This window comes from Numenius arquata, chromosome 16 (assembly GCF_964106895.1).
Source record: "Numenius arquata chromosome 16, bNumArq3.hap1.1, whole genome shotgun sequence".
NCBI lineage: Eukaryota > Metazoa > Chordata > Aves > Charadriiformes > Scolopacidae > Numenius > Numenius arquata.
The window spans coordinates 828,455-855,871 of NC_133591.1; the positions used below are offsets into that span (position 1 = coordinate 828,455).

At 42.2% G+C, this 27,417-nt stretch overlaps 1 protein-coding gene across 3 annotated transcripts in view; it reads left to right on the plus strand.

Moving 5' to 3' along the window:
- The window catches only part of LOC141472317 (septin-2), a 32,637-nt gene extending 5,851 nt beyond the window's left edge, over positions 1-26,786 (plus strand). For 2 of the 3 annotated variants that reach the window (XM_074159264.1, XM_074159263.1), the window contains 10 exons: positions 1,423-1,509; positions 2,109-2,232; positions 6,570-6,704; positions 7,163-7,280; positions 11,418-11,519; positions 12,279-12,424; positions 13,489-13,572; positions 14,574-14,631; positions 18,726-18,819; positions 26,008-26,786. In XM_074159264.1, coding sequence (XP_074015365.1) covers positions 1,423-1,509; positions 2,109-2,232; positions 6,570-6,704; positions 7,163-7,280; positions 11,418-11,519; positions 12,279-12,424; positions 13,489-13,572; positions 14,574-14,631; positions 18,726-18,794 — 923 coding nt within the window. In that variant the 3' untranslated portion in view covers positions 18,795-18,819; positions 26,008-26,786. Of the gene's footprint in view, positions 1-1,422; positions 1,510-2,108; positions 2,233-6,569; positions 6,705-7,162; positions 7,281-11,417; positions 11,520-12,278; positions 12,425-13,488; positions 13,573-14,573; positions 14,632-18,725; positions 18,820-26,004 lie in introns of all 3 variants that reach the window. The other variant, XM_074159262.1, reaches the window with a different exon arrangement.
- The last annotated feature ends 631 nt before the right edge of the window (positions 26,787-27,417 follow it).

Sequence of the window (27,417 nt, forward strand, 5' to 3'; positions counted from 1 at the left end):
TGTTACACAGAAGGAAAAGCTTTGAACCTCTCTACACTCTCCAATTAAATCTCTTACTATTTTGTCATGTTTGGTAGGAGGGAGTATTTGTAGTGATTTAAGGTGATGACTTTGAGCCAACAGGACATTCTTGTGTTCCTGACTCACCATCAGATGATGGGGATGGTTCCTTACTGTTTCTTTGACGCCCGTTTCCTCAGCTGAAGGCATGAGCGCACACGGTGAATATCTGGCTGTCGAGATGGTGATGCCATTGTGTTTCCTGCTGTTCTGCACTGACTCACTCCGGTGTTAAAACTAAACTTTTCATCTGCCTGTTCTGGGAATGAGCACCTGTAGGACTCTTTGGTGGAAAGTCCCTTAGGCACAGAGTTGGTTTAAGTGACATGATGAATTGTGCTTGGGTTGGATCAGTGTAATGTCACACAAGTGCAAAGGGAGCCCACGGTACTATCACCGTTTTGTAGCAGTTACCTTGAAATTCCATGTTATTGAAAAGTGAAACTGAGAAGAGATGTATAATGCTTCCTTCTTATCCTCTGTGCCCTGTAGTGCCCTTTGGGGTTATTTAGTGACAGAGCGTTCAGCAATGTCTGTAAAATAAATAGGTAATTTGTGATAAGTGTAGAGGTTTTTTATTTTGCGTAGTTTGTGATGGTAAATACAGATATGTCTCCATCTCTTAAGATTAGGTCAGTACCATCTGAAATAACATGGCCAATTGTTCTAAATCCTGACTCCTTTGATTCCTTGGGTTAGGAAAAAGTGACTTTTTGAAATCCAGATTTAGTAAGTGCATTTACAGGTTTAGCTTTAGTACTTTGATGTAGGACTAAATGTGTATGACCTGAAGTTCTAGAATTATGGAACTTTGGTGACTTTTGAATAATTTTCTATGATTTTCTGTTTCATGTTTCATAGGACATATGTAGCCTAACTATAAGTGTGCAAAGCTCAGCTGTTAGTTTGGGATTGCTTTATTCCTTCCCCCTCCTAACAGTGTTCCACGTTCAATTTCTAGCTTAGGAAAACCTCACAGCTCTCAGAAATTTTCAACAAGAGAGTTACAGCTCCCGATTTTGTAAGTTTACATGAAAAAAAAGCTTTTGTTTCCCTGAAGCAACCTAACTATCTCTAGATCTATAGTCAGTGCTGTATGACCTTTCAGCTTTTATTATGAAATCTATTACAGTAAACTTAGCATTTTTGTGTAACATTTATAAAAGCACTAGAGGCTTGTTTTTCCTGTGTTTTAAAGTGCTTAGCTGAGCCTTTGATGTTTTTATCTCAAAAACTAGGGTGGATCCTGATGAACAAATTATTTTTCCTCCATAATGTGGGCTTGGGGAAAGAGGAGGTGCCTTAAAAAGCCTGGAGAAAAAAAGTGTATATGCTTAATAATCTGAATTATTTTGTTTGTAGGTGAGTCTGGCTTGGGAAAATCCACTTTAATTAACAGTCTGTTCCTGACTGATCTTTATCCAGAACGTTATATTCCTGGAGCTGCAGGTAAATGTGGTTTTGCAGTTCCTCCAGCCCACACCCTATGAAATTTCATGTTCTTCCAGTTAACTTTGCTTCATTCTGAGAACTTCACTCGTGAGACCCTTTCTTCACGCTGTCTAGATGTATTTTAATCCTCCAAATTATATATTTTTGAGCTGTCATTTTCTTATTTCTGTTTCCTTCCCACAGCTTTTGTTGTTTCTTCATCAATTGTTATTAAAGAAACAACCTCCCCATACCTAAATTTGGGGTTGCTTTAATCCCCATTTCCTCTAATATTATTTGCTTTTAATGCCTTAAATCCTGGTTAGAAGTGTAAATGCCTTTTGATAAAGGATCTAGCATGCTTCTGAGTGTTATAACTTTATTTTTGCATATTGTCATGAGTAAATCGCCCTTTTTTAGTTCATTGCTTCTTGTTTATTTATAAAAATGTGGTGTTAAATTTTGACTAGCCAGTTTTGTTATTTTTCTTTAAAATATTTTGTGATGTAGGTTACAGTACACTTCAGATTGCCTTTCCTCCCCTGTTGCTCTCTCCTGCAGGGATTTCTGCAGCAATTGATAGGCCTAATAATAATCACAATGTTCCTTTATTTTAGAGAAAATAGAGAGAACTGTTCAAATTGAAGCTTCTACAGTAGAGATAGAGGAGCGAGGGGTGAAACTGCGTTTAACAGTGGTTGACACACCAGGATATGGAGATGCCATTAACAGCCAGGACTGGTACGTGTGTAAATGCCGCTCTGCTTGGTCTGGTCTGTGTCTTATAAACACGGCTCGGTCGGTGGGTCTGTCTGTCTCCAATGGGGCAGAATTCTGGTGAAGGGAAATTCTGTCTTTGTCTTTCTGTGTCTCTGGCCCATCCAGTTTCCCTGTTTTTAAGACAATACTTTTCGTTCTGTCCTTTATATGTACTATTAGCAATTTGGATAGAACTGCATTTTTTTTTTAGTGATGGAGTTACTACGTAGCTCTCTCTGGCCTAAATGTCGCTGATAATCTTTAAGGGCTGAAATAATTGTCTGTGGATACGCTGAACAATGTACATAGTTGCTTTAGCATAAAGCTTATGAAGAAAGAAAATGGTAAAGTAGCTATGAAGGAACTGGGCAGTTTGTAACAAAATTAGAATTAGTAAGTTTGTTCATAAATGTAATTTCCAAATCATCATCGTGATGTACTTTTCTTTAACTGTGGAAGACTGATCCTGGGATAATGTTTTTCAAATAGAGATGAGATATATTAACATGCTTACTAGGGTGCCTGAATTATTCCAGTGCAACTAGAAGCTAAACTTTGAATTTTCATGTGGTTGTCTTGTAAGAAGTGCTAACGGTATTTATTTTGCTTTGCCATTAACTTTTGTTGACACTTTTTTGTAGTGGTGACCCTGGGGCAAACACTGTCACTGTGCAGAGAAGGGGAGCATAAAGCTAGTACTGGTTGATTTGAGTCTATCAGTATAAGGTAAAGGTCAGGAAAGAGGCAAATAGCTAATAAAATAAACATCTGTAGTGCTAATAGAATGTTTTGTAATTTTTTCTTGTCAGAACGCTGGGTTATCTGGAGCATTGTGAAGAACATTATCAGACATGGTTTTCCTTTACTTTCCAAGGTGTACGGCAGGAACACGGCAAAAATGAAGGCAGTAAAGTCATGATACACTGACTGAAAGTTTGGAAGTGAAGCTGTAGTGGGATTTTTATTTTTATTTTCCTCCTGGTTTTCCTACCTTCTTAAGTTAAAAATAATTGAACTTTTAGAGTAACTCTGAGGCATCTTTCTGGAGTGCAGCATGGCCTTGCTTATTTTGTGCACTGTTGACTAGAGCTTCCTTCCGCTGGAGCGAGGAGCCCTGCAGCCCGTGCATTGTGTTACACAGGGCTCTTCCTGTTGATTGTGTTCTAATGCCCTTTGTTTATTCTGCTAAAATGTTTCTTAGAGACCTACGTGTTTGGATTTTCCCCCTTTCTTTTTGGAGCCTTGATAAATAGAGTCATTCCGTGATGATTCAGAGCCAGTAGAACAGTTCACTGGTTTATACTTAGTTTTCTGTGACAAATCTTAAACATCAAAATACATGATGGGAACAAATAGTACTTACATACTACAGAATGAAAAGATACAGTTAATTTTAATTGTTTCTCTCTCTAGTCCCATTTTCTTATGTCACGTAAAAAGACTGTTTGAGCCATGACAAGCGTCATTTTGCCAAAGTCTGTTGGTTTTTACAGGATGTCCCGGGGCTGGGATGGACAGGTCTTTGTTCCAAGCCGCACTAGGCAAGCGTGGTGCAGCAGCCTCCCGTCCTCATCCTCGGTAGCTCAGAGGAAGCAGCGAGTTCATGTTCTTGAGCTTAGCTTTGTGCTCAGGAGCATTTTCTGCAGTTAAGGTTAACCGGTAGATGGTGCTGATCTTGGTTCGAGTTTCATAAAGCCTTTTTTTGGGGAAAGCTGCAGTTTGTGCAGACTACCGGCTTTTCAGAGTGGTGAATTTTACTGAGGTTATTTTCAAGCAGAGGCAAATCAAAGGGGCACGATGTTCCCAGGAGGCAGCAGTTGCTGATGCTGTTTCAAATGTGTTTGTCCTGAGTAGGTTTCCTAATGGCTTTTGGTTTCTGCCTTTGCATTGATGAGAGTGCTTAATTTTACAGTTTGACTTTCAAGAATGGGAGCTGGGGTCAATTTCTGTGTATTTTCCATGGCAGAAGTGCTAGTAAGGATTATATGTTGTCAGGAGTTTGTCCAAGGGGTCTCCTGGACTGGAAGAATAACAGTGTTGGATTGGCAAAGGAGTTGTTATAGTTTTTGTACAACGCATTCTCTAAAATAGATTGTTTTTTGTTTCCCAAACACTGTTGTACTTAAAACAGCCTGTAAGAAAAGGTGGATGCTGACCACAATTAACTATAGGGATAATTTTTTAAATTGTGTGTGAAGTTTTAGTGCCAGCTGGAGTTCTGGATTCTAGATTCAGACTGTGGCTGGGAATGCTCTTGGCATCGGTTCAGGGGGGTGTTTGGAGAACAGCAAAGCTCTGTGTGCTGGGAGCTTTGCAGCACGCGGTGGTTCTTCCGTACGTAAGGGCTTTGGGATCATGAGAGAAGCGTGTCTTTAAGGTAACATCCTTCAGCAGACAGAAGGGATCTGATGAGAGGAAGAAAGAGAAATTGCTTCATGCATGGATTTGGGATCAAATCTGGCATCAAAAAGGTGGTTTTGACAAAACCAGTCTACAGATGAATTTGTTAACTTGCTGATCTGGGTTGCAGTGCTGCAGGCCGTTCTTTGATCCTGGCGTTCTGGCTGCTGCTAACTTACTTTTCTAACAGACTTATGTTAAGCTGTATTTTGTGCTTTTTGGCAGCTTGGTAATTATGTTTGTTTTCCCCTGATGGGCTTAAACCCGGTGGTGTTGTTTGGTGTTCATACAGGATGTGCTATCTCCTCGGTAATGTCAGCGCCGTGGTGTCAGCCAGGTGTTTCCCGGAAGCGGGGAGGTACAGGACACTAACGCCATAGCTAGAGGGAAAATTAGAGCTGTTAGAGCTAGAAAACAGCACGTAAACTAATTGTGTTGCCAGATAAATGTGTGATAGTTACTTTCCCATTGTTTGTGCTTGGTTTCTGTCCTAATATTTGTGTGTCTTCAGTCTCGTTACCTTTCACCAGCTGAGAGCAACAGGAACATAAAACATGCTGTCCTTTTCCAACACATTTAGGCATTAAGCTGCTGGCTCTTAAAAGAGTTGAGCAGCACTGAGATCAAAACCCAGTAAATCCCCTGTTTTGCTGTGTGGTCTTCTGTAGTATGACTTAGAACGGCGCAAGTCTTGCAAAGATACAAATGTGTGTATATATATTCTGCTGTGGGGCTGTTCCTCTGGCTCCAAAAGCTTACTCGGCCTTGGCCAATCCAATTCCCTCCAGGTTCTCTTCCATCAGTCTTGTTACTCTGTCCCATTACCGTCATTACAGCCACCAGCCCAGGGCTGAACCGTGCTGCCTGGCACAGCATTTGCCGTCATTCTGTGTGTTCATTTTCCAGATTACTAATTCTTTTTTTTTTTTTTTTGGCATTCTCTTGTCTGTTTCATCATTAAATTTCTCTGTCAAATGTCACTTTCTCAGCAAAAGAAATACTATTTTCCAAGTTAAGCTTTCTGCTCAGTTTTTCCCCAAGCAGTTTAAGATGTGTTCCTGACACAAGCATCTGCCTAATCTTATCTTCATCAGTGTGTTCATTTCCCTTTCCCTGTGGTACTTAATATAAAGTGTCCTTTTATATTAATGTTGTTTGCAGGTGTCTATGTGCTCTGGAATATCTTCTTAGTAGTGCATTGTGTTTTCTTTTCTCTCTCGAATCACTGCTCTGTGTATCTGATTAATCTATATGATCAAATTTTGTGTTCCTTTACTTCTTTGCAGGGCATATTTTAAATTGCCTTGAACTAAGTAGGAATTATTTTTCTTTGCCAACAGAAAAGGATTCTGTAAGGTAACAAAAATAGCTTAATAAATCATGTGATGCTTTAGTGCATGACTTGCAAATGTATTTGTCCTTAATTCAAACAGACCAGAATACCAGGATTTTCATAGGTAGCTATAGAAACCTAGCTCTAGGGTCAGGGCTGTAAATCAAGAGGATGTCCGGGATATGTCATTTGTCAGCTGGTTTAAAAACAAATCCCCACTCCCTGCCCCCAGAAAAAAAGCAGAAAAATCCTCAATCTTCTGTTCCTGTCTGTGTTGTCTCAGCACACTGAGTGCTTTTTTTCTGAGCTTGCACTTGAACTTTTTATCCAGTGGCCGGAGTAACACTTGAACGTAGCTCTAGGTGTAAATAGACACTTGGTGCTTGCTGTGAAAATATCTTTTTGTGTTATCAAAATATGTTTCCTCAGTAGTAGGTACAATGCAAGGAAATTGAATTTTTGTAACAGAAGTGTTCTTAATAAAAGCGTAATTCTCATTATGTTCTTATCTTTTTGTAATTCTTTTTTTATCATTTTAAAGCTGATGTAAGATGCCTCTCTTTTTCCTCCCCCTCCCACACCACAGCTTCAAAACAATAATCCAGTACATTGACAACCAGTTTGAGAGGTACCTCCATGATGAGAGCGGTCTGAACAGGCGCCACATTATAGACAACAGAGTCCATTGCTGTTTTTACTTCATCTCGCCCTTTGGCCATGGGTAAGAAAAAGCTCTTGAGCCCTTCTATTTTAGGGTGTTATATTGTGTTCATAAGTCTGTTCATTACTTGAACTGGAAACTTAACTTTAATTGAGTTACTTCCTACGCTGTCAGTTAGCCAGTGCAATTAAAATGGTCTTTGGGGATTAATGCTCTCCTCTGATTTGTCCCCTTTTTGGCATTTAATACTGTTTTGAAGCAGTCAGTATTATGTTGTTATCATGCAGAAACATAAAAGCTTATAATATCCAAATAATCTTATAGTGGCAATTTTAATTGCAATTCAACCTTTACACAACCAAGCTGATAAGCAAGTGCTCTGACTTAATTTATTCTGGAAATACTATTTATGTAGATACTTGAAATAAAATAAATTTTAATACATTTGGTCTGTTAAGAAACAACAAAACAAAAGCCCACGCCTTTTTTTTCTCTATTTTTTTTCCACTTGTTGGCAGGCTGAAACCTTTAGATGTAGAATTCATGAAGGCTCTTCATGGAAAAGTGAACATTGTCCCTGTGATTGCCAAGGCTGACACGCTGACGCTGAAGGAGAGAGAGCGGCTGAAGAGAAGGGTAGGTCTAACAATTGTTCAGGAGAACAATGCAACCCCTACAGTGTCAAAGCCAAATACAAAGGAAATTCAGACTGAAGAGGGGTGAATGAAATAGGATAAGGACCAAGGACCTCATCTTCGGGAAGTGTGCGGTGGGAAATCTTCACTGAAGCCTGCTGTGCTTTACCAGTTACACTTAAAAGAAAACTTGCCCAAGAGATGGAATAAACCCTCCGTATCTGGGGAAGTTTCAAGTGGGGACATTTGTGACTGTTTGAACCTTGTCTGCAATGCGGACAAACATTTTCACTGAAGGGGGAGAGAGGTATTTATACAAAAGTGACCAGCTTCGTGATGAACTGAGGTGTGTGTGGGGGGAATTCATTCATTGAGGTAAGAAGGACCTCTAGATTTTGCTGGGAGAAATCCTGTCCAGGCTCTTGAGCTTCTGGTTTGTTCCTCTGCAGATGCTCTGAGGAGATGACATGGGCAAATGGGAGGAACTGGTAGGGAAATAACAAAGTGGGGATACGGCTGCTTATCCTGGTTTTACCACTTCTCTGTTTCTGTGGCTGCACGGACTTTGTGAAGGATTTTGATCTGATAGTAATGTTTGTGGAGCTGCTACTTTTTATAAAAGAAACTGTATTTGATCTTTCAGCAGTGTGCTTCAGGCTCAGTTTTCATATGTACTTAGTTTTTGGTTCAGCATTTGGTAGCGGAATGATGTTGAAAGATTTGAAGCAGGCATTTAAGTGGAACCTTATTTATTTGGCAATATAATTCACTGGGAATCTGAACATTCTGCTTTGTCAGTTCAAATGCATAAAATAAAAGGATATGAAATAGGTTCTAGCTATAGTTGTCTTTCGCAAAAGCAGTTCTTAGGTGAAATGAAGAGGAACATACTCTTACCAGGTTTCAATACTTGCCATAGTTCTTTCTGGGAATCTTGCTTCTTAGCTCCTTTCAGTTGCTGCTCGGTGGCCTCTCAGGGTCGAGCACAGCGCATGAGCTCTTTGACAGTCACCTCCAGTTGCACCGGATTTCAGCTGGAACATGGCGATAGCGCAGGCAAACATGTTTCCCAGTGTGAGTGTGGAATTGCTCATTTTCCATATTGGGTCTGTAAGTGATGTTAGATTGAGGGTTTGTGATGTACGGTTATTGGGGAGGATGGAGACGAATCCCAGTTTACATGCCCTGTGATGAACTGATTATTTAAAGGCAACCTCTCAGTGCTAAGTGCTTTCTAGTTTGAGCAAAGTTACTTTTAACTAACTAGTCTTTAAACCAGCCTTGACTTACACGTACGGTTTTGTGCACTGGCTAAATATAAGGGGATGAATGGGGCTTGTGCTGCAGCCCGAGGGAGGGGGGAGGAACAGGTAAACACATCTCATTATTTTTGTGCTGCTGGCAAAGGTCACTCCACAAACGGAGTTTACACTGAGTCAAATGTATCATGTGGTTCCAAAGCTTTGAAAGTCTGGCTACTGTATATTGTTCTAACTCAAAGCGTCTTGGCTAAAAGAATCCCTAATCAAGAATAAGAATCAAAATCCTGCTTTGCTGACGCAGCTTGAAGTCCTATTTTTTTTAGATGTTTCTGCCATTTGGCCATCAATCTAAAGTAAAATGTTTTTGTTTTGCCGCCTTGGACTAAGCAGCAAGATCAGTTTGTGGTGCTTGCAAAGGAAACCCAGCTTGGAGTAATTCCTGTTTGGTCTTTCTGGAATTCAAAGTTATTTTTTAAAACTGTTGAGTGGGAAGAAATGCAAGGCAGTTTCACAAGCTGTGCCATGCAAGGCTGCTAAGGAAACCTGCTCAAAAGAATGACTTCATGAGAGGGGAACTAATATTTTGACTTTTTTTTTAATTTCCCATGGGAAGGCTAATCTTTAGGAACACAGAACCCTCTGAGGCCAATAAAATTCAGATTTGAAGAAGCAAAACGCTGCTTCATTGTTAGGACCATAAAATACAGTTTGTTTTTATTGCAATTCTTTTTCCTTTCAGGAAAGCACTAGGTTTAACAGCTGTAATATATTATTCTAGCACCCCTTGTTGTCGACTTTCCCGTTATTGTTTCACTTGCATTTTATCTTCAGGATCTCAGCCAGGTTAAATGTGCTTTCTTGTTTTATGGAGCTACTTAAAGGCATGGGCTGCAGCGCTGCCCCACCTCTCCCAGCTGTGCATCTTCTATTGTCATTTGCTGACAACTTCGTTATCTTCCTTTTTGCAGAACAGTAACAACATATTGGTTTGAATGTAGTTGTGCGAAGGTAACTGTTAATTGCTTATTGGCAACACTTTTTCCCAAATTTCTTTTTTCCTTTAAAAGTACTGCTCTCTGTGTAGGTGGGGGCTGATAATATTTAATTGAGTGTGTGCGCGTGTGTGGGTGCGGGGGATGTTTATATACCTGGCAGGAAACCATTGTCAGGGGAATAGCTGCGCTTCAAACATGGTCATTCCTCTTCTCATGGTGTGAGGGATTGTTTTAATTTAACCAGCTGTTCAATAATAGTTTAATAGCTCCTCTTGGACAAGTTTAATTTGTACCGTAGCTATCGGATGCCATCGCACAGAGATCGGGGAACCCAGCAGTGCTTTGGGGAGGCTCATTGGGACCCCTCGTCCATCTGAAGTCTGGTCCTATTTGTGTTGTCCAGTTCATATCCAGTTACGTATGTAGTAAAGGCAGAACAAGTCCTTACAGTGGCTTTTCTGAATGGTTTTACGATTACCTCAATGCCCCTGATTTTGCCCAGCCTTTGTCCACTGTGAGTTCATCACTGCCGTGGTGGGGTTGGGGGTCGCAGCTTGTTAGGGAATAAATACTCATCAAGGAAGCTGGCCCAGGTAACCTGTTCTGCTGAGACACCCACAGTGCATCCTCCAAGCTCTCTCATACTGCCACACTTCCCTCAGTGACAGAACATCTCGGTGCCTTGGATGGGTTTCTGATGTGATTGTTTGTAATAGCGTGGCAGCAGGAGCGTTCCCCTGGGGAGAGAACTGACTGTGCCACCTCTGGGGACTGCCACAGGCCTGGGTGACGCTCTCGCCCTGCGGCCTTTTGTTGGGGAAAGAGGGTGTACGGGAACACAGGGTAGCGATACCGTTAGTAACAATAAAGCAAGCTGTTTATGGATGGTTTTTCTCTGAGTGGATTTAGAATAACTTTCTCCAGTTTAAGTGGATAATAAGCTTTTGTCTTTTTCATTCAAGAGACAACAGGCTCTGTCTCTTTACAGTTTTGTACATCTCAAATACACGAAAATATACTTTGACATGAGCTGTGTGGTTTTGATGCTGTAACTAATGAATCCTTCTACCATTCATTGCTTTTACTTTTTTTCATATAAACTTACTGGTTCTGTCAGCTTCTTTATTATGCTCCATGTAAATCTCCTGAGTTTTTAAAAATTTACTTGCTATGTTTTCTAAAAATGCATTTTTCATTTGTACTTTCTAAAAAATCTTTAAGCTTGTGTTATTTGGCACTCTGGACACCGAGTCACGTACATATCTGTTAGTCTTCAGAAAGCGCTGTGCCAGAGCGCATTGTGTTACAGATACTGTATTAGTTTTGCAGCTGACATTCATAGCAACTGGTGTCCTGATTCCCATGGTTGTTCCCTGAGTACAACTACAGATTGTTGTCTGAAGGCCTTTGAGATCTGTATTTCTGTATGACTGCACAAAAGTGTGCTAGTGAAGGTCACATCCATCAGGAATGTAACAAAACACCTTTAGAGTCTGTTCTTCTTGGGATAGAGGGACGGGTGAGCTGCTGCTGGGGCTTAGCTGTGTCTGAGCGTGCAGATTGATCACAGATTGCAAACGCTTTCATTGAGAGGTAATCTCAGCAAATGTGGTGGCTTTTTAAAACGCCTGTTAGTAAGGTCTTTAAAATAGAACCTCTGTAGTTGGCAAATATCAGCAATGTTTTTAAGATACTTTTTTTTTTTTTTGCAATAGTAAACTAAAATCTTTAAAATCCAACCAGGGTCTAGTGTAGGTTCCTTTCTTCATTTTGAGTTCTCTAGATGTGACAGAGACTAGTCGATCAATTGTATAGATTTTTGACTTAATACCTCTTCAATGAAATAAAAATTTATTATTCTTCCCTTTTTGTTAACTTCAGGTTCTGGATGAGATTTCTGAACATGGCATTAGGATCTATCAGCTCCCTGATGCAGATTCTGATGAAGATGAGGAGTTTAAAGAACAAACCAGAGTTTTAAAGGCAAGTTTCGCTCCTAATCTATCATTTTGCTGCAGTAGTTCTTCAAGCCTACAGTAAGCTTCCTCTATAATATTTTGAAAATTCAAGTTTTCTTTGGATATGACTCTGAACTAGAATCCTTTTTGTTCCAGTCTAGTGTCATGACTTTCTTTTCTCTTTTAAATGTAAGCGATTCTTCTCCAAGAGCTGTGATTTGCAGTCTGTTTCCTGGCTCAATCCTTTTAATGTGCAAGCAGAGTGCCCTGTGCATGTGTTGTGGTTACTACACTAATTAGCAACTTTCCTCTCATTAGAGCAGATAATAAAGGCTTTACTGCAGTCATTTCCTCTCTGTGCTGTGATACTTGCAAAGGTGCTTGAGGAACGTCTCTGAAATTCTCTCCTGGCCCCTTCAGTGTGTGGCTGTTGGCCTGTTTCCATGGGTGATGTTATGGCAGATGACGGGTTGTGCCCAGGCTGTACTTCAACAACAGTCAAGTGTTCCTAAAGCAAAGCGTCATTTCCTTCTGTGCCTCTGGTGAGACAAATGGGTCTAATGAACCCGCAGGTGTTAATAGTGCAAGGCTGCATTGCCTGGAATGGGATTCGTTGGGTTTCTGATGTGGAAGGATTTTAGTAGAGTGCATTTGTCAATATTTCTCTTTTCTCCTCTCTGGTCTAGTTACTTAAAAGTCTTTGTGCTTTCCTTAAAAGAAAAACAAAAAAAAAAGCAACCAATCAAAACCCAAAGCAGTACCTTGTTTTGCTCCCTCTAACTAGGCTAGCATTCCCTTCGCTGTCATTGGATCCAACCAACTTATTGAGGTGAAAGGGAAAAAAATCAGAGGCCGTCTGTATCCCTGGGGAGTTGTTGAAGTTGAAAATCCAGAGCACAACGATTTCCTGAAGTTACGCACAATGCTGGTGTGAGTAATGGTAAAATTATCCATCTCCTGTGGTGATGTCACCGTTACAATGACGAGAGAGGTACCAGAACGTGATCTCCTTAATTCAGATCCAGGTCTGAGGGTGGCAGAGAGTGACTTTTTTGCCCCCTGCAGCTTGTTTTGCTGCTGTAACCCTCTGATCTCTGAATTCAGAAAATATTTTCTGTATTTTACATTGTCAGATACATGTGACAGTTTTTATGCCTTCTGTGAACTGATCTCCTGGCTTTCCATACAAATTGACATTTTCTCATCATGCAATGGGTGGGGCAGAGAGGCTTTTAAAATAGGACTCAAAAGTGATGGATTAAAGCATGAGCAGTATTGTAAAGGGAAAGCTCCATTTTCTTGGCAGTGTGGGAAATCCTGTTTTGAATATGGTACCTTGCCCTGTTCTGATTTGATCTGATAAGACTATTATGCCTCTGCAGATATCTTTTTAATTGAAAAGAATTCATTTTTTAAAAATCCTTTTAAAAAATGAGATCTCAGTGGTGTTGGAAATGGAATCGTGTTGTGTAGCTCTCATCTCAGGCTCCACTGGACAGGGGGTGCCCTCTGCTGGTCTCTGGTAGCCAGCATTTTTTCCTCTTTTGGCAGTCGGGAGTTGTTAGGCAATGTCAGCTGTGAGGTGATCCCAGGAGCTCCACCTAGTTCTCACAGTTACAAATTATACTTAATAGCACTTAAGAGTCAAAAAATACTTTAGGAATTAAAGTATCTTTCTCAATAACAGCCTTCACAAGGTTCATGCACAATAAAGACTGGTTCATACAGCTCCTGTACAGTAATTAGTAAACAAGAAGAGGAATAAGGGACTCTGTATTTTCAAAGAATTTTGGTGGGAGGGCACTTAAGTGCAAATTAAAGACCAATAAACATGAAAGCCGTGTTCTGGCTGGCTTTATGGCAGACCAGGTCTGTAAGGATTATTTTCCCAGTAAATACATCCATTATATAAAACAAAAATAGAAGATAAAAGAATGTTTTTCTTTCCTTTGACAAGAAGGACAAAGTGTTCACTAGCCCTTTGCATGTTCCAGAACGCACATGCAGGACCTGCAGGAGGTGACCCAGGATCTGCACTATGAGAACTTCCGCTCAGAGAGGCTAAAACGCACTGGCAAGTGAGTATGTGCCTGCCTTTGGGCTTGGCTGCTTGGGAGAATCTTCAATTCCCACTGTGACCTTGGACCTGCTCTTCCTCCTGTAACTAATTATTTTTCATGACATTTCAACCTGTGGTGCCACTGAAATTTGTATGAAATGCCCTTCTTGAAGAGCAGTAATATCTAGCAAAATGCTGTGCTTACAAACAGCTGGTCTTGTCTTCACATCCATTCCCTTTTCTCAAGGCTTTTAATTGCAATGTGCATAGAGAGGCAGTGGGCTGTGACCAAGACAGGTTTTTATTTAATGTCTCCTTGGAAAAAGTAAATTCCAGTGGGCACATTTAAATAGCCCTAGCCTGTCTGATCAGGTCGGGTGTTGCTTCTTCAGTTGTTGTAAGGCTGCTTTGGTGGCTGTTCTCGTGCTCCTTCATACAGAGCTAGAGAGAGAAGTTTAGACCACACAATCTTTTTTTTTTTTTGGTAATGTGTGTGGGTTTTGTGGATTTTTTTTTTTTCTTGTTAAGTCTGCCAAGGACAGAATCCTTAAAGCAAAAAAATCCCCATCTACCTGTGCTGGATCTCTTTTGATAGCAACGTAACTGTTGTTCCCACTTTACTTGTTCTTCAAGTATTCAGCCAGGCATTTTGATCTTGAGGAAGAAAGGAAACAGCCTACACAGCTTTCTAATGGCTCATTTTGTACCATGGATAGACAGTGGAGGGAATCTCTTGATTAGAGTAAATGACAAAAACCACCCATAGCAGTGAAGAAATAGAATTTTAAGAAACAGAGGGTGAATAGTAGGAGTTTGAGGTAAAGATGGCCTTTTGTAAAAGGGAAGCATGGGTTTACCAATGTCCTCATTTCCCCTGTGAGGAAGCACGTAAGCATTGTTGATAACTGAAACAGTTGATTAGCTGAAATTGAAAGCTGAATCAAGCTGAAACCTTGATTCTCTTCTTGGACACTTTTGCTCCTTTATCTTACAGCATCAATGTGTTCTTCTGTTCAATAGGCCTGTTGAAGAGGAAGTGGTAGACAAGGATAGAATCCTCCAGCAGAAAGAGGCTGAGGTAAGAGGGAGCTTCTAAAACTGTTGTTCTTTAATGTAATGTGCTGTACTCCAATTTCAGCGTTCTACATCAGCTGCTGCCCATGGAGTGTACGACTAGAGTGGTGATAAACAGCAGCCCTGATGTGCCCATACAGGGTGCTTTGTTTGTAGCCGCTTGCGTACTGTGGATGGCAGCAGCGCAGAGACTCGTGGTGTCGGCAGGGCATTTATCACTTCAGCCTGGATGCTAATTTTCCATAGGGATAGTTGCTATTTTTAAAGTACTGAAATCAGTTTACGTTTGTCAGCTATGTGTGCTGCTTGAGACATAGCATGTTGGGGTAGACTGAGACTCTGGTGTCATTTCAGATGGGCATGGCTTTCTACAGGCATGTTCCCCGTACATTTCTTCTTATGTCTTGTGGCTATGGAGTAGAAAAGGTTTGAGTTTTAAAAATCCTATGATATAATTAACGTGCGTGGTTTTTCATCTTAATCTTGTCTTGCAGCAAAATTCATAGTATTTCTCTTGTACCAGTCAACTGAAGAATTTGATGTTTTCAATCTCTGATTTCTTACTCCGGTTTCAAGTTGTTACTAGGCCTTTCAACTTAACATTTTCATGCTAAAGTTCTAAAAATTCCGAGATTTTTAGCCTGGTATTTAAATTGGAGTAGTACACTGCCAACGCCTATGACTGCCTGCATTGTGAAAACTTAAGATTTGCTGCCAATTGGAAGATAGTGTGTGTTCTGTTTATCCTTCTTTTACCCAATTCAGCTTGGATCCAAGTCCATAAATAGAGGCATGATTTAAAAGATCAATGCATATATGCATGATTTGGAGTAAGAAATGAAAAACTACAAGCAGTTTTGTGTGTTTCTGAGGCGAAAGATTCGGACTCCTGTACATGGAAATTTTTGAAATATAGTTATTTATGTCTGTGCATTTTCTTTTTCCTTTGTAGCATCCATATTTAAAAATAGCTAACCCTGGCATGTTGACATAAATAGCAAAAAAAACTTTCCTAAAAGGAAATGCAGAAGCAGCTGATTATCACCATAACTAGTAGCTAATAATATGAATTACTGGAGATGAAATGAGCTGCATCTTTGTTGCTGTACAGCTTCATTTCAGCAGCACAAGCACACTCGATGGCCGTGCACTTAGAGAGTGGAATTTCTGTGAGTATTCTGTACACAAACTAACTGCCTCCCATCGGCTGACGTGTATGCGAAACAACCCTAGACCATCAGCTGACAGCCAGGAGTACCAGGTGGTTTGAAAATGTCAAGAGCATTGTTTGGAAAGGTTTTGTGGCTCAAAGCCCTGTCCAGCCTGGCCTTGAACCCCTCCAGGGATGGGGCAGCCACAGCTTCTCTGGGCAAATGTATATATGTATGTATGTAATGTATGTTTTTATATAATATGACTAAAGGGATGAGGTCTTGAATTTCTTGGAGGACAATCTCTGGAAGTTTCTTCTGAGACTAATCACCTCGGAGTAACTGCTGCTGAAGTTGCAGAGGATTAGGTTAGAACTTGAAAAAACAAATAGATTTTTAACTTCTGCATTCTATTATCCCAAAGAGATCAAGAGGCTTTGCTGAATCTTCTGTAGATAAGCTGGTCTGAAATCCCTTCATGCCATATCGTCCCTAAGGTTCACACTGGGAAGAGCCTGGGGAGGGAAGAGGCACAGAGGAAATGGGCTTGCATTCCATGGCCTTCACAGGGAAAACAAATAGCCATTTCCCCTCCTGTTGCGCATTTGCATCAGCACTGGTGCTTGGAGTTCTAGTCACAGTTTGGTGACGTTTCTCTAACCTTGGAGGGAACAAATGCTTGGGCTGCTGCCAGGGTCATCTCTAGCAAGGCATCACTTTTTGCTAAATGATCGTTTATTGTGCCAAAGGATGTGGTCCCCACTTAAGCAATCTGGAATTGCTAATCTGTCACTTTGGATTTATTGCTGAGCCTGGTTGTACTTTTTGCTCATTTTCAAGTGATGACCTGTTTTTCTGAGCTGAAAAGTGAAAATAAGAGTAAAGGGATCCATGTTCCTTACTGTAAATATGCTCCAGTTCAGGTTGTTTTGGTGTCATAGTGTAAATGGGCACAAAGTTCAGGAAGTTTGTAGTGCTGTGCTGTATTCTTCCTACTCTGAAAGTATCTTGTAATAAAAACCTTTCAGAGCTTTGAGAGGCAATGCTTCCAGAAAAAAGTTAAGGCCATGATTATGTGGAAACAGCAAGGAATGAGCTTCCTCTGATTTTCCTGATGAGCTGCCCCGAGGTGTTGGCACATCCCTGTGCTCTGCTGCCCTTGGTGGGGCTGCCCAGCAGCAGCCTGAATATCAGAGTTAAATCGCTCGCTCTCTGTCCTTCCGCTCTCTGGATGTGTTTATCCCCTTGGAGCTGGGATGAAGAACCGTCTCAGCCTGGAGTCAGTGGGCAGCCTGCGGTGGGCAAGGGTCCCTGCCTGGTGCTGCGGGTGTTTCCATAATTGTTTGCATGGAAGATAAGGTGAAAACTCTTATGGGGAGAGACAGCGTGGCTGCTGAAGGCCTGCAGGCCCGAGGGAAATAAAAACGGCTCTAAAGTTTAATTTTTTGAAGTAAATTTTAGTCCTGACATAAGTAAACTAAGTGGAGCTTACACCAAGGTTAAATTTTCTCCTTTGATTTTTTTGCTCTCTGGGAATTTGCGGGAATTGTAAGTGTTAGCAGATTTCCAAACGCTGTTTCCTGTCTTCCTTTTCATGGTCTGCATCGACCCTGTGCTGTCGTGTTGTGGCATCCTTCAGGGGACGATGGCAAGGCCCCTGCAGAACATATTAATGCTGCTCTCCCAAGTGAGAGGGTTTTACTGCTGGGCAGGACCAGAGTCACGGTGTGCCCTTGGTGCTCGCGGTCCCCAGCAGCGAAGGGAACACGGGTGTTGATACGATGTCGACTTCAGCCTGTTGTGAGCTTTTGCATTCACCTTTGTTAAGAGGAAAGATGGTTTCTGTCTGTGCAGCGGGTCTGGTAAGGTAAAGACACACGAGTTGGTTTTGGCTTGTATTGTGATGTGCAGGAATGGTTCTCACTGGTTCTTGTGTATGGTCACATTGAAAACTACACAATTATTCTTAGAATAATGAAAACTTCCTATACAAGTCTCAGATTATTACATTATCTCCACTTTGAGATGGACTCATATTTTATACAATGCGTGTGGAAATTGCAGCCTATTTCTTTTCAAGTTTGTAAGATCAGGCACTTGCAATTGTGTGTGTGGAGCCTTCCCCACCTGCATCTGGAAGGAAATACCTTGTCATTTTTAAACCAAATTAGGGGTATTTGCATATACATTTTGAAAATCCATATTACTGTTTCTTATTCTTTCTTAGGAATACTTATTTAAAATAATGTTATTTTGGGGGAAAAAAATGCATTATATATAATTGATTTATTATGAGATGGAAATTAACTTGTAAGTGCCATAAGAAAAAGCCTTTAAGAAAACAGTTATTTCCGGGAAAAGTCGTTGTTTAGATGTGAAAATATTGGTGCTTAATATGTTTAGTCTCTCTTTCCAAATTTTGTAAACATCTTTCTGTTTTGCTTGTGAAGTAGTTTTGAAATTCTGTCTGTGCTTTCAGCTGTTACTGCTGCTAGAAGTTTCCCGAGGTGCCCGGTAGCCCCAGGATGAGTGTTGGCACATGGCGTTGTGTGGTGCGCACGTGCATCACAACAGAGCGGCGTTGGCTGCCTCAAGCAGGGTGTCTGCACACACAGAAAGGGCCCGTTTTCTTTACTGGAGATTAACTGTTACTAACACAGGTCTGCAAACGTAGCTCGCTTCAAAGGGTTTGGATTTTATTGCTTAATTTTCATTATAAGTGATCTTACAAATGTTTTGTGTAAGTTCGATATAATGCGTTAAGTAATCTGAGGTGGGAAAAACAAAGTATTTGATCCTGTGAATTAATTGAACATTTCCATTTTGTAAAGAGGAAAATCAGAAATCGGATCCGCATTCTGCTGTGGAAGAAAAAGATACAAAGTTTCCGGGGTTTTTGGATTCCTCATGAAATGGTTTTAAATGTGTGGGTGTTTTCCTCTTCCAGCTGCGCCGCATGCAGGAGATGATTGCACAGATGCAAGCCCAAATGAGGATGAAGCCTGGTGATGATTAAGATGCTTAACATCTGGATGCATCAGGTATTGCTTTTCTGACTGTTTACTCCTCTTACATAAGATTTTTCCCAATGATTATTGTTAAGTTTGTGCTTTGGAGTTGCTTTTACAGTACTTACAGAAAAGATCGAGTCAGGTTCTGGGTAGCCTAGGAAAAAAAGACCTGTGCAAATGTTACCTTTCCAGCTGGTTTTAGGACCTGTAATTGCTTATCTTCAGTGCCTTGTTTTTGAATGATCTGGCTTCGTTTCTGTTAGCAAAAGCTGCTCAGAAAATTAATTTGTATGTAAACAAAAGTTCTGGTGCTTTGGGGTGTGTGGTCCGCTGAACTTATAGCAGGTTTTTCAAAGCACCAAGCACAACTTGAGGCAAACTGGTGACGTGCTGAATGAGGAGTCCCGCGATGCCGTGTGTGATACCACGGGTGGGATCAGAGGGAGGGAAGAAAAAACAATTCTTGTTGCAAATATTCCTGCTTTCTTCAGAGTGCAGCTCTTCTGGCATAACTTCTCTTTTAAATGCAAGAATAAAAAAGAAGGGTATGAGGAGTCCTATTGCTTAATACTCCAGTTTAATACTCCAGTTGTGATTGCTGGTCTTCTGGAATGTAAAGCTTGAATAAAATGGATTATATTATCCCTTATGACCTTGTGGCAGCTGCCAACATTCCAAGCCTAAAATAAGGAGATTTTTTGTTGCCTTTATTTGAACCTTCAGCCTTCCTGTTTATATGTAAAAAGAAAAATTTAAAAAAAAAAAAGAAAAAGAATAAAAAAGTTTCCTAAGGAGTAAACTTATTCACTGGATTTCTCTTTAAGCAGAAGTTGGTGGTTTTACTGGTATGTGCACTGGGATCTTTGAGCGAAGTAGTTCAGGGGGGGAAAAAAGTAATTCAAACTTGGGTTTCTTGCTGTCATAGTTCCAACTCTTGCGGATAGAGAAGTCTTTACATTGTGTCTTCCAACTTCCTGCTGAAATCTGTCTTCCCAGCACTGGAAATCTAAACAGTGAGGAGGATTTTAGGGCTGACCATGCAGTGTGTGCGATGGCAGTGTCTGACACAGAGCTCTTGCTTCCTTGGGCAGGAGCGGGTAATTTTGTAGCCTGTTCAATATGTTAGTCTGAACTCAAGGTCCTGTTTTCATGCAGACTTTATCGTCTGGCCAAACTCTGACCGCTTGTGAAAGTGGCTGTTCAATGCAGGAGACCTCGTGCAGTCTACATTACTATCACTGGTTTTTGCAAAGGAGCTTGATTCTTTGTGTGACTTATAAATCCCATTGAATCACACAGCATCCTTCAAACTGATACTCAGTAAGAAAAAAACACACCCTAAATCTACTCAGCTTGTCCATAGCTGTTGCTGGCAGAGCACAGAATGGCAGATGGTACAAATACAGTCAGAACTTTGGCTTTGCTGTGAATCAGTATCCGAGGGCTAACGGGATGCAGCATTCCCACAAATCGTTAGCCAGTTATGGCACCAGATTCCCTGTGTTTCACAGCTTCTGGTATTTATAAAAACAAATTGGGGCATGGTTTGTGCCAGGTTGAATTTGCAGCCATGGATACGTAAGCAAACAGAGTTCTGAGCACCCTCGTGTGCGTCCCAGGGAGATGTTCTGTAGATCCCGTACGTTGCTAAAGGGGAGCATGGCTGGGACCACTCGGTGTGTTACGCAGGGGAGCTCCGCAGGTTTAACTGAGCGTCCACATGATCATCTCGTGGGGTAGTTTGAACTAAATCTCAAGAAAGTTGGTTGATCTGAAATACTGAATGTGAACAAATTTGAGAAGGATTTGAATGAGAACATCGTATGTGGACGTCCTGCTGTTCCTTCGGCATCGCAAAGCTGCGGTTCTGCAGCCACTGTGGGAGTCATTGTTTGACAGGCTGCTTCCAGGAAAGAATTTTAACTTCTTTTTTTGTTACCCTTGAGATATCTATTGACAGACACTTAGTGTGATTTGCTGGCTCGTACGCGCAGGCAGGAGTGCAGTTGCAGCCCCACTAACCCAGAGCGTTGCTGGGTGATGGTGAGAGCGTGGGGAAGGGAATCCTCACCTGGAGCCTGGCCTCGGGGAGGGCTCTCCCCTGCACGCTCACTGCCTCTGTGGTTCAGGAGCAATGATGATCTCGGCCTCCAGCATTCCCATCAGATTTATTTGCTGTATTTTATTCAACTCGCTATTTCCAGAGAAAACAGGAAACTTGTAATTAACACAGTAGTTAACAGAACCAAACTGCCAACAAATTTAAATATAGTTGATATCAATCTTTTTGTTCTGTTACAGCTTATCTTAAGCATCTCTCAGGTTCTAGTTTTACAAGAACTTTAAAGGATCAGCTCTGCTACTGTCTCTCCTCCAGTTGCTCTTTTGCACCATTCTTATGCTGAGAAAAATATGTAACTTAGGTAAAAACTAACATTTCCATCTTTATTTTAGACAAATTTGTATCAATTTTCTTCAAAAGTCCCTTAAAAATATATTTTCCTTCACAAATTACAGCTGTAAAGGTATTTTCAGATATTTTGGGAAAAGAGCAGTTTGGTGCAAATACCTTCGTAGATAAGGGCTGGAGAGTGAGCAGTAGGATAACGAAATGTGGTAATGTCCAAATATGTGAAATACCCACTTCTGGTTTCAGATGTATTTCGGGGTGGGGAGGAGGTTGCTGAATGCTTTGAGGTTTTCTGGAAAGAGTCTGGCATTGCGTAATGATAAGCGCTGAACTCAAACCCTTGCCAAAAATAGTGAAGGGTCTGTGTGATCACGAAGTGCTGCACAGATGGGGTGACTGGAAGCTCTGGTTTGTCCCATCCCTTTTGAATGGGGTGTCTTTCAAGGATTTGTGGAAAGAACAAGGGGAAAACTTACTTCAGTTTCCTTCTCTCTCAAGCCAGAGTAAGAGAAGCATCGGGGGGGTGACAGAGACAACACACAGGGACCATACTCAGAGTTCCCGATGAGGATGGACAGATTTCTTGGTGTGGAGAAGCAGAAGCCTGATGGGGATGGAGAGCAGCGGTGGCGGGGACTGGGTTAGGAGCAGGGGAGGAAGGTGGTTTGGAAACAGTAGTGACCAGTGTGTCAGCTGCAGTTTGTGCCAAAGCCCGTGAGCCCAGGCTGACCGGAGAAGCTGGGGGTGATGCGGGGCTGTGGAGAGCAGCCCTGCCCATGGTGTGCTGACCTGTGCTTTCCTCTGGCTCCTCTGAGCCTCTCACAGCTCCCATGCACAGCCGGCGCCTGGGGAGGTGTGTGACCAAGCAGTGACAGCACAGCAAGGCACCAGAATACTTATGTTTGGTTTTTTTTTTGTTACCCTAACTTTTGATATATTAATCTTACGAGTCCGTGTGAGGCCTGGTGAAAACTTCAAGATGAGCTTGGATTGCTGCTTATATTTGACAGGTTGAATGAAGGATTGGAGAGGCAGGAGATGGAGGGGGTGGAGTAAGTTACCAAAAATTAAAACAGATTTAGTTTTATTTAGATAGTCTAATATGAAATGCTTTTGAAGTTAGCCTGCAGTAATTCCAACAGCATATTTACCAGTTTCTGAACTTGTCCATCTCAAATGAGCAAGTATTACGAAAAGTTGGAATTGTTTTTTTAAATGAAATGGTTATTAATGGGCGTTTCTTCCATTTCCTTCTCCTTCTGAAAGCGTAGCGCTCTGCAATCTGTTTTCCTCTTGTTATTCTTACAAATCTGGGTTGTCTGTCTTCCACCCAGCTTCAGGATCGTGCTGGGACAAACCAGTAACAGAAGCCAGGCTATGGAAAACAAATATAGCCAGCTGGAAATGCAGTTATGGTTAGGGAAGCGTGTTCAGGAAAAAACCCAAGCATCTTGCACTTAAAATATCTGTAGGATGGTGAAAATTCTTTTATTATAGCTCATGATTTCCCCCAGTGTTCTGAAGCCTCCTGAGCTCACTACCACTGCTCTGATTCTTGATAAGACCAGTGCTGAAGGCACCAAACAGCCCGTGTTTTCTACCAGTGAACTGACATCATTTAACAGAACAACACAAAGCGTTGTCATGGCAACCAGCCTCTCGAAACGGTGCTGCTGAATGCAGAATTGATCTGATGAGAGATGTCATTTGAGGAAGTGAGGATCATGGTGTAGTTTTTGGCAGCTGAAATCGAGAGCCTGGAGAATGTGAAGCAAGTATTTGGGAGAAGTGCCTGGCGGTGCCAGTGGCTGTTCCTCTGTCTGGAAACTGGCCCAGCAGAGTCCCTCCTCCTCCTGCCCTTCTCAGCGCTCTGGGGGTGGAGGTGCTCAGCAAACCCCACGGTGATGGCCCAGCACACGTTTTGATTCCCCTGAGAGGGTAGACTTCTGATTGAAATTGTAATTTTTCCTTTGTTACTGTACAACTGAAGCGCTGAACTTGTGTGGCTCCGTACGACCTTGGAGTTGACTTGTACAGAAAGTCTTAGCAGGGTCCCCAAGAGCCACCCTGCAGCAGGTGCCCCCTGCTCTTGTGTGTAACGCACAGAGCCCTGGGCAGGCTTCGGATGAGGGTCATGGTATGGCTTTATTCCTTGATGTACAGAACAATAACGATTTCATTTGTGTTCATCTAAAAGTATTATCAGCAAGATAGTTCCCCCACTTCCCAAAAACCGAAACAGACTCTAGAGCTATCCAAGGAATGACACAATGTTTGCAAAACATCAAATGGAACAGATCAACACACCCAATAGCAAGTTTTTTCTGATACAGTTTGGGCAATTATGTGAAAGTATCTCAATAAATTTTGTCACTCAGTGGATTAAGGCAAAATGGTTCAATTTTTGCCAAGTGATCCCAGAGAATGTGACGTTCCTAATGGGTCACTGCAGAAATCCTGTTTTGTGGGGACATGTCAGGGGTGAGTGGAAGTACATTTATTTGCTTTTCAGAAATGTGCCGATGCCTTGGGAAGTCCCCAGCGCAGTGGCTACAGCAGCATTGTCAGTTCTTGTGAATACGTGTGGGGACACCTTGCACTCTGCCCAGGAGTGATCCAACGGGCATGTTCCACCTCCTGTGTCTCTGTGACGCAGGGCTGGGTGCAGGTGGGATGCAGGGGGCCAGGGGAGGTACTGGCTGCCAGGATTTCTCAGACATTAGTGGATCTGAGGATGGGCTGCAGGGACCTCCCAGCTCCATGCCAGAGCCTGACGTGGTGTCACAGGGGACTTGGAAATGCTTCAGGCCACCTTTTGCTAAATAAACACTTTCAGAGGAACATTTCTTGTACTTCAAGAGCTTGGAGCCTGGTATGTATATGTGACTCAGTGGATATTAACCCTATTAGCATATTAAATTAACTGATAAACATTAGAAAGCAATTCAAAGGCCAGTTTTGTAACTTAGCAGATGTCATCAGCCAAGTATATGCAAGGGGTTATAAGGGGTTGCTACAGGCCAGCAAAAGGAAAGGGAACAAACTTGAAGCTGCAAAGTCATCAGAGGATGACTGAAATATCAGAAACCCGGAGTACTGGGGGTGTGAGTGACAACATGAGTCCAAGCTAGTGAACAACAGGACAGTGGTGTCATCCAATACTTCACTTGTTCTGGAAAGATGCCGTTTCTCAAAGTTCTGGCTGATGACTGGGCACTACAAGGGCTGCAGCTACCACATAGAATGGGTGCTGTTTGAAGGAAAAGAATTTAGGTCAGTGAGAAAATGTAACTGCTTATGAAGCAAATTTCTGTGATTGGGAATTCAGAAGTGCAGATGGGGAGATGGCACTGTGTCGCAGTGGGGTTGGGAGCAGCCGAGGCAGCAAACCCCTTCCTTCCCGTATCGTCTGTTTGAAGTGCCGGCATGAATTCACATCGCAGCTGGAGGCGTTTATTAACGCTCTGTATTGGTGAGAGAAGTATGGGGACTGTAAGGTTAGTCTAATAAAACTGGAGATCAAATTTGTAAGGAGTGGTATCAATCTAATATATCATAAAATATTGTCTCACAAGGAGATTAGGAGGAAAAAGCAGTGAAACGAATGCACGCTGAGATGCACAACCGTACCTTGCCCAAGTACATTCTACGAGCGTATGAAATGTGGCTATCGTGTTGCTAATGCTGGTAACACCAGTGCACAGCTGTGCTCCTAACAGCCTTCATGTTTATTGGAAGTTCCAGCCTTTTCGTGAGCCTGAAACATCAGTCATGGTTTCCTCTTGGACCGTCTCCTGCGACAGGCCAGCGTTAGACAGGCGATGGCAGAAATCCAGCTCCTCTGTCACACTCGAGGTGGCTGTGTTGCACAACAGGTTAATTTTGAATTTGAATATTGAATTCGGTTAATGTGTGGACTCTGGCTTTAAAGCCTTGATGCCGGCTTGCTTGCTCTGGTTGTTGGGGGAAGTGGTGGCCTCCTTAAGATGGTAAGTAATTGTGTATTGAACAGAATTCCCGCTGTGGGAATGGCAAAGAGCCCAGGGCCCTGTTATCACTTCCCTCACTCCCTGTCCCAGCGTGGCCTGGGTGAGGGCTGCGCTGTACAGGTGAGGTGACACAACAGTCTTTTATAGGATACTTCTTTTGTTCCATCCAGATGAATGTTCAGATTAAGCTATTTTTCCTATTGGAAATGAGTAGTTTTGGTGCTGGAGAATTTGAGGTGTCTCCCAAGTTCCAAATCTGACGCAGCTGCTTGAGCAGGGCCCGGTTTCAGGGAAAGCTGGATTTCTGCTTTCTTTGTAGCAGCCTTTTCGAATGGCAAATAACTAGAGAGATCCCAAAGTGGTAGTTATTTAAATGACAGACCAGTATCCCATCCTTCAGCCGCGTGCACACTGCTGTGTGAGTGCTTGGGAGATCCGTTTGCTCGACTGTTTTGCGGAGCAGAGTCAGAGGGAGTTCCCGCAGGAGCTCAGCCTCGCGGCCGCGTGGACAAGGGGGCTCTCGCTGTTGAGTGGGGCTGTAGCCCAGGGCCTGTGCTCTTGCAGGGGTGTGGGTGCTTCACAAAGTATGTGAGTAAAAATAGTCTCACTTATGTGCTCTTGTTAGACATTTCTGATAAATGTTTGGGGCCAAACTGTGTCTGACTGGGCCAGTCTGGTTCCCGTGCAGGTCTGAGATGCAGTGACTGGAACCCCCCATTCCCTGGCATCTCTCGGGGGTGCTCGGACTTCCCCAAGTGCCGACGGGCTCAGAGTTTGTCCTGTCTAATGCTCTTTGTTCTCCACTTGTGTCCGCAGCAGCACATGGGTCTCTCGTGGATGGGGCTCTCTTTTCTCTGGCCGAACGGTAACGTCCCAAGGCAAACGCTGGATGCCGCAGATCAAGACCTGCGTTAAAACAAACACAAAAGTCTGAAGATCATGTTGTAAAACGGCTCGTTTTATATATTCAATGTTAATCAAGTTATATTGTATCTTTTTTGATTCTTTTGGTAACACTGTCTTCACACTTATAAATGTGCTTTTATTATCCTTCCTATACCTTTTTATACCAGAACTGATAGAGTGTGCTGTTTGGAGCAGTCATTGTGGTGGGTTAAGGAGTCAATTGTGTGTCTGCTGGGTTATTCTGAACCGTTTCGTGATTCATACTAAGCGACTTGGTGGCCTGTTTACAGTAATCGTACGTGTGTTTGCACAGTATCACAGCTTTCACTTGCCATTTTCAGTCATTGTGTATCGTATCAGTTTCTCATAACTCCTTCTGCACTTTGGTTACTTCTGAAGCTTCATCTCTGGTGATTTCTGTTTGTGATGTACGAGGGAAGGTACAACCCCCTGACGACTCACCGGTGATGCCGAGGAGCTGACTTGTCAGTCATCGTGCCTTACCACACACAAACGCCGCTGGTGCCAGCTGTCCCGGGGGACTGGTCCTTGGGTCCCGGGTGCTGATGGCAAGGATTTCTGTCACAGGCATTTCTGTCAGCCGCGCGATGGCATGTACTGACCTCTTTATATACCATGACACTAATTTTCATTCAAGTTTTGTAATAAATTGTACCAATTGGAAAGTCTTGAATTTTGGGGTGGTTTTTGTTGTTTTGTGAATTTTGGCTTTTTCCATCTCATGTATCAAATGCTGTAATGGCGTCGTGCACGGTGCATAATCGAAGGAGTCATATTTACCCTGGGGAACAAAGGCATTCTCTGGAACTTACATACAAACTCCTTTGATTTCATGTCAAAACAAATTTAGAAGTGTCTTTAGTAGCAGGGCTTTGCATCCACTTTTTTTTCCCCCAAAGTTCATTAGGCGCCTACTGACAGCTTTTAGGTGGGTGAACGCCTTGGAAAATCTGATTGCACACCTTAGTTTGTAAATTCATGAACACTGCTGTTCCCTTCATGTCATCAGTGAGGGCATAGCTCTCTTCTGCATGCTTTTGGAGTCTTGCCTGTAATATATAGTCATTTGCAAAATAATTTACGCTCATATGGGATTGAGACATTTTGCCTTCTGTACTAGATCGGGGTGTCTTTCATGTAATGATTAGCCCTAATTTTGCTGTCCAGCAATGAGTGCTTAGTCAGGATGGGATCAGCACACGATTTGCATCTCAGGGATGCGTGTTTGGCTCTTGTTTGGAGTTGAACTGCGTAAAATGGACATGGCGTTGTTATCTCGGGGGCTGCTGTAACGAAGTTGAA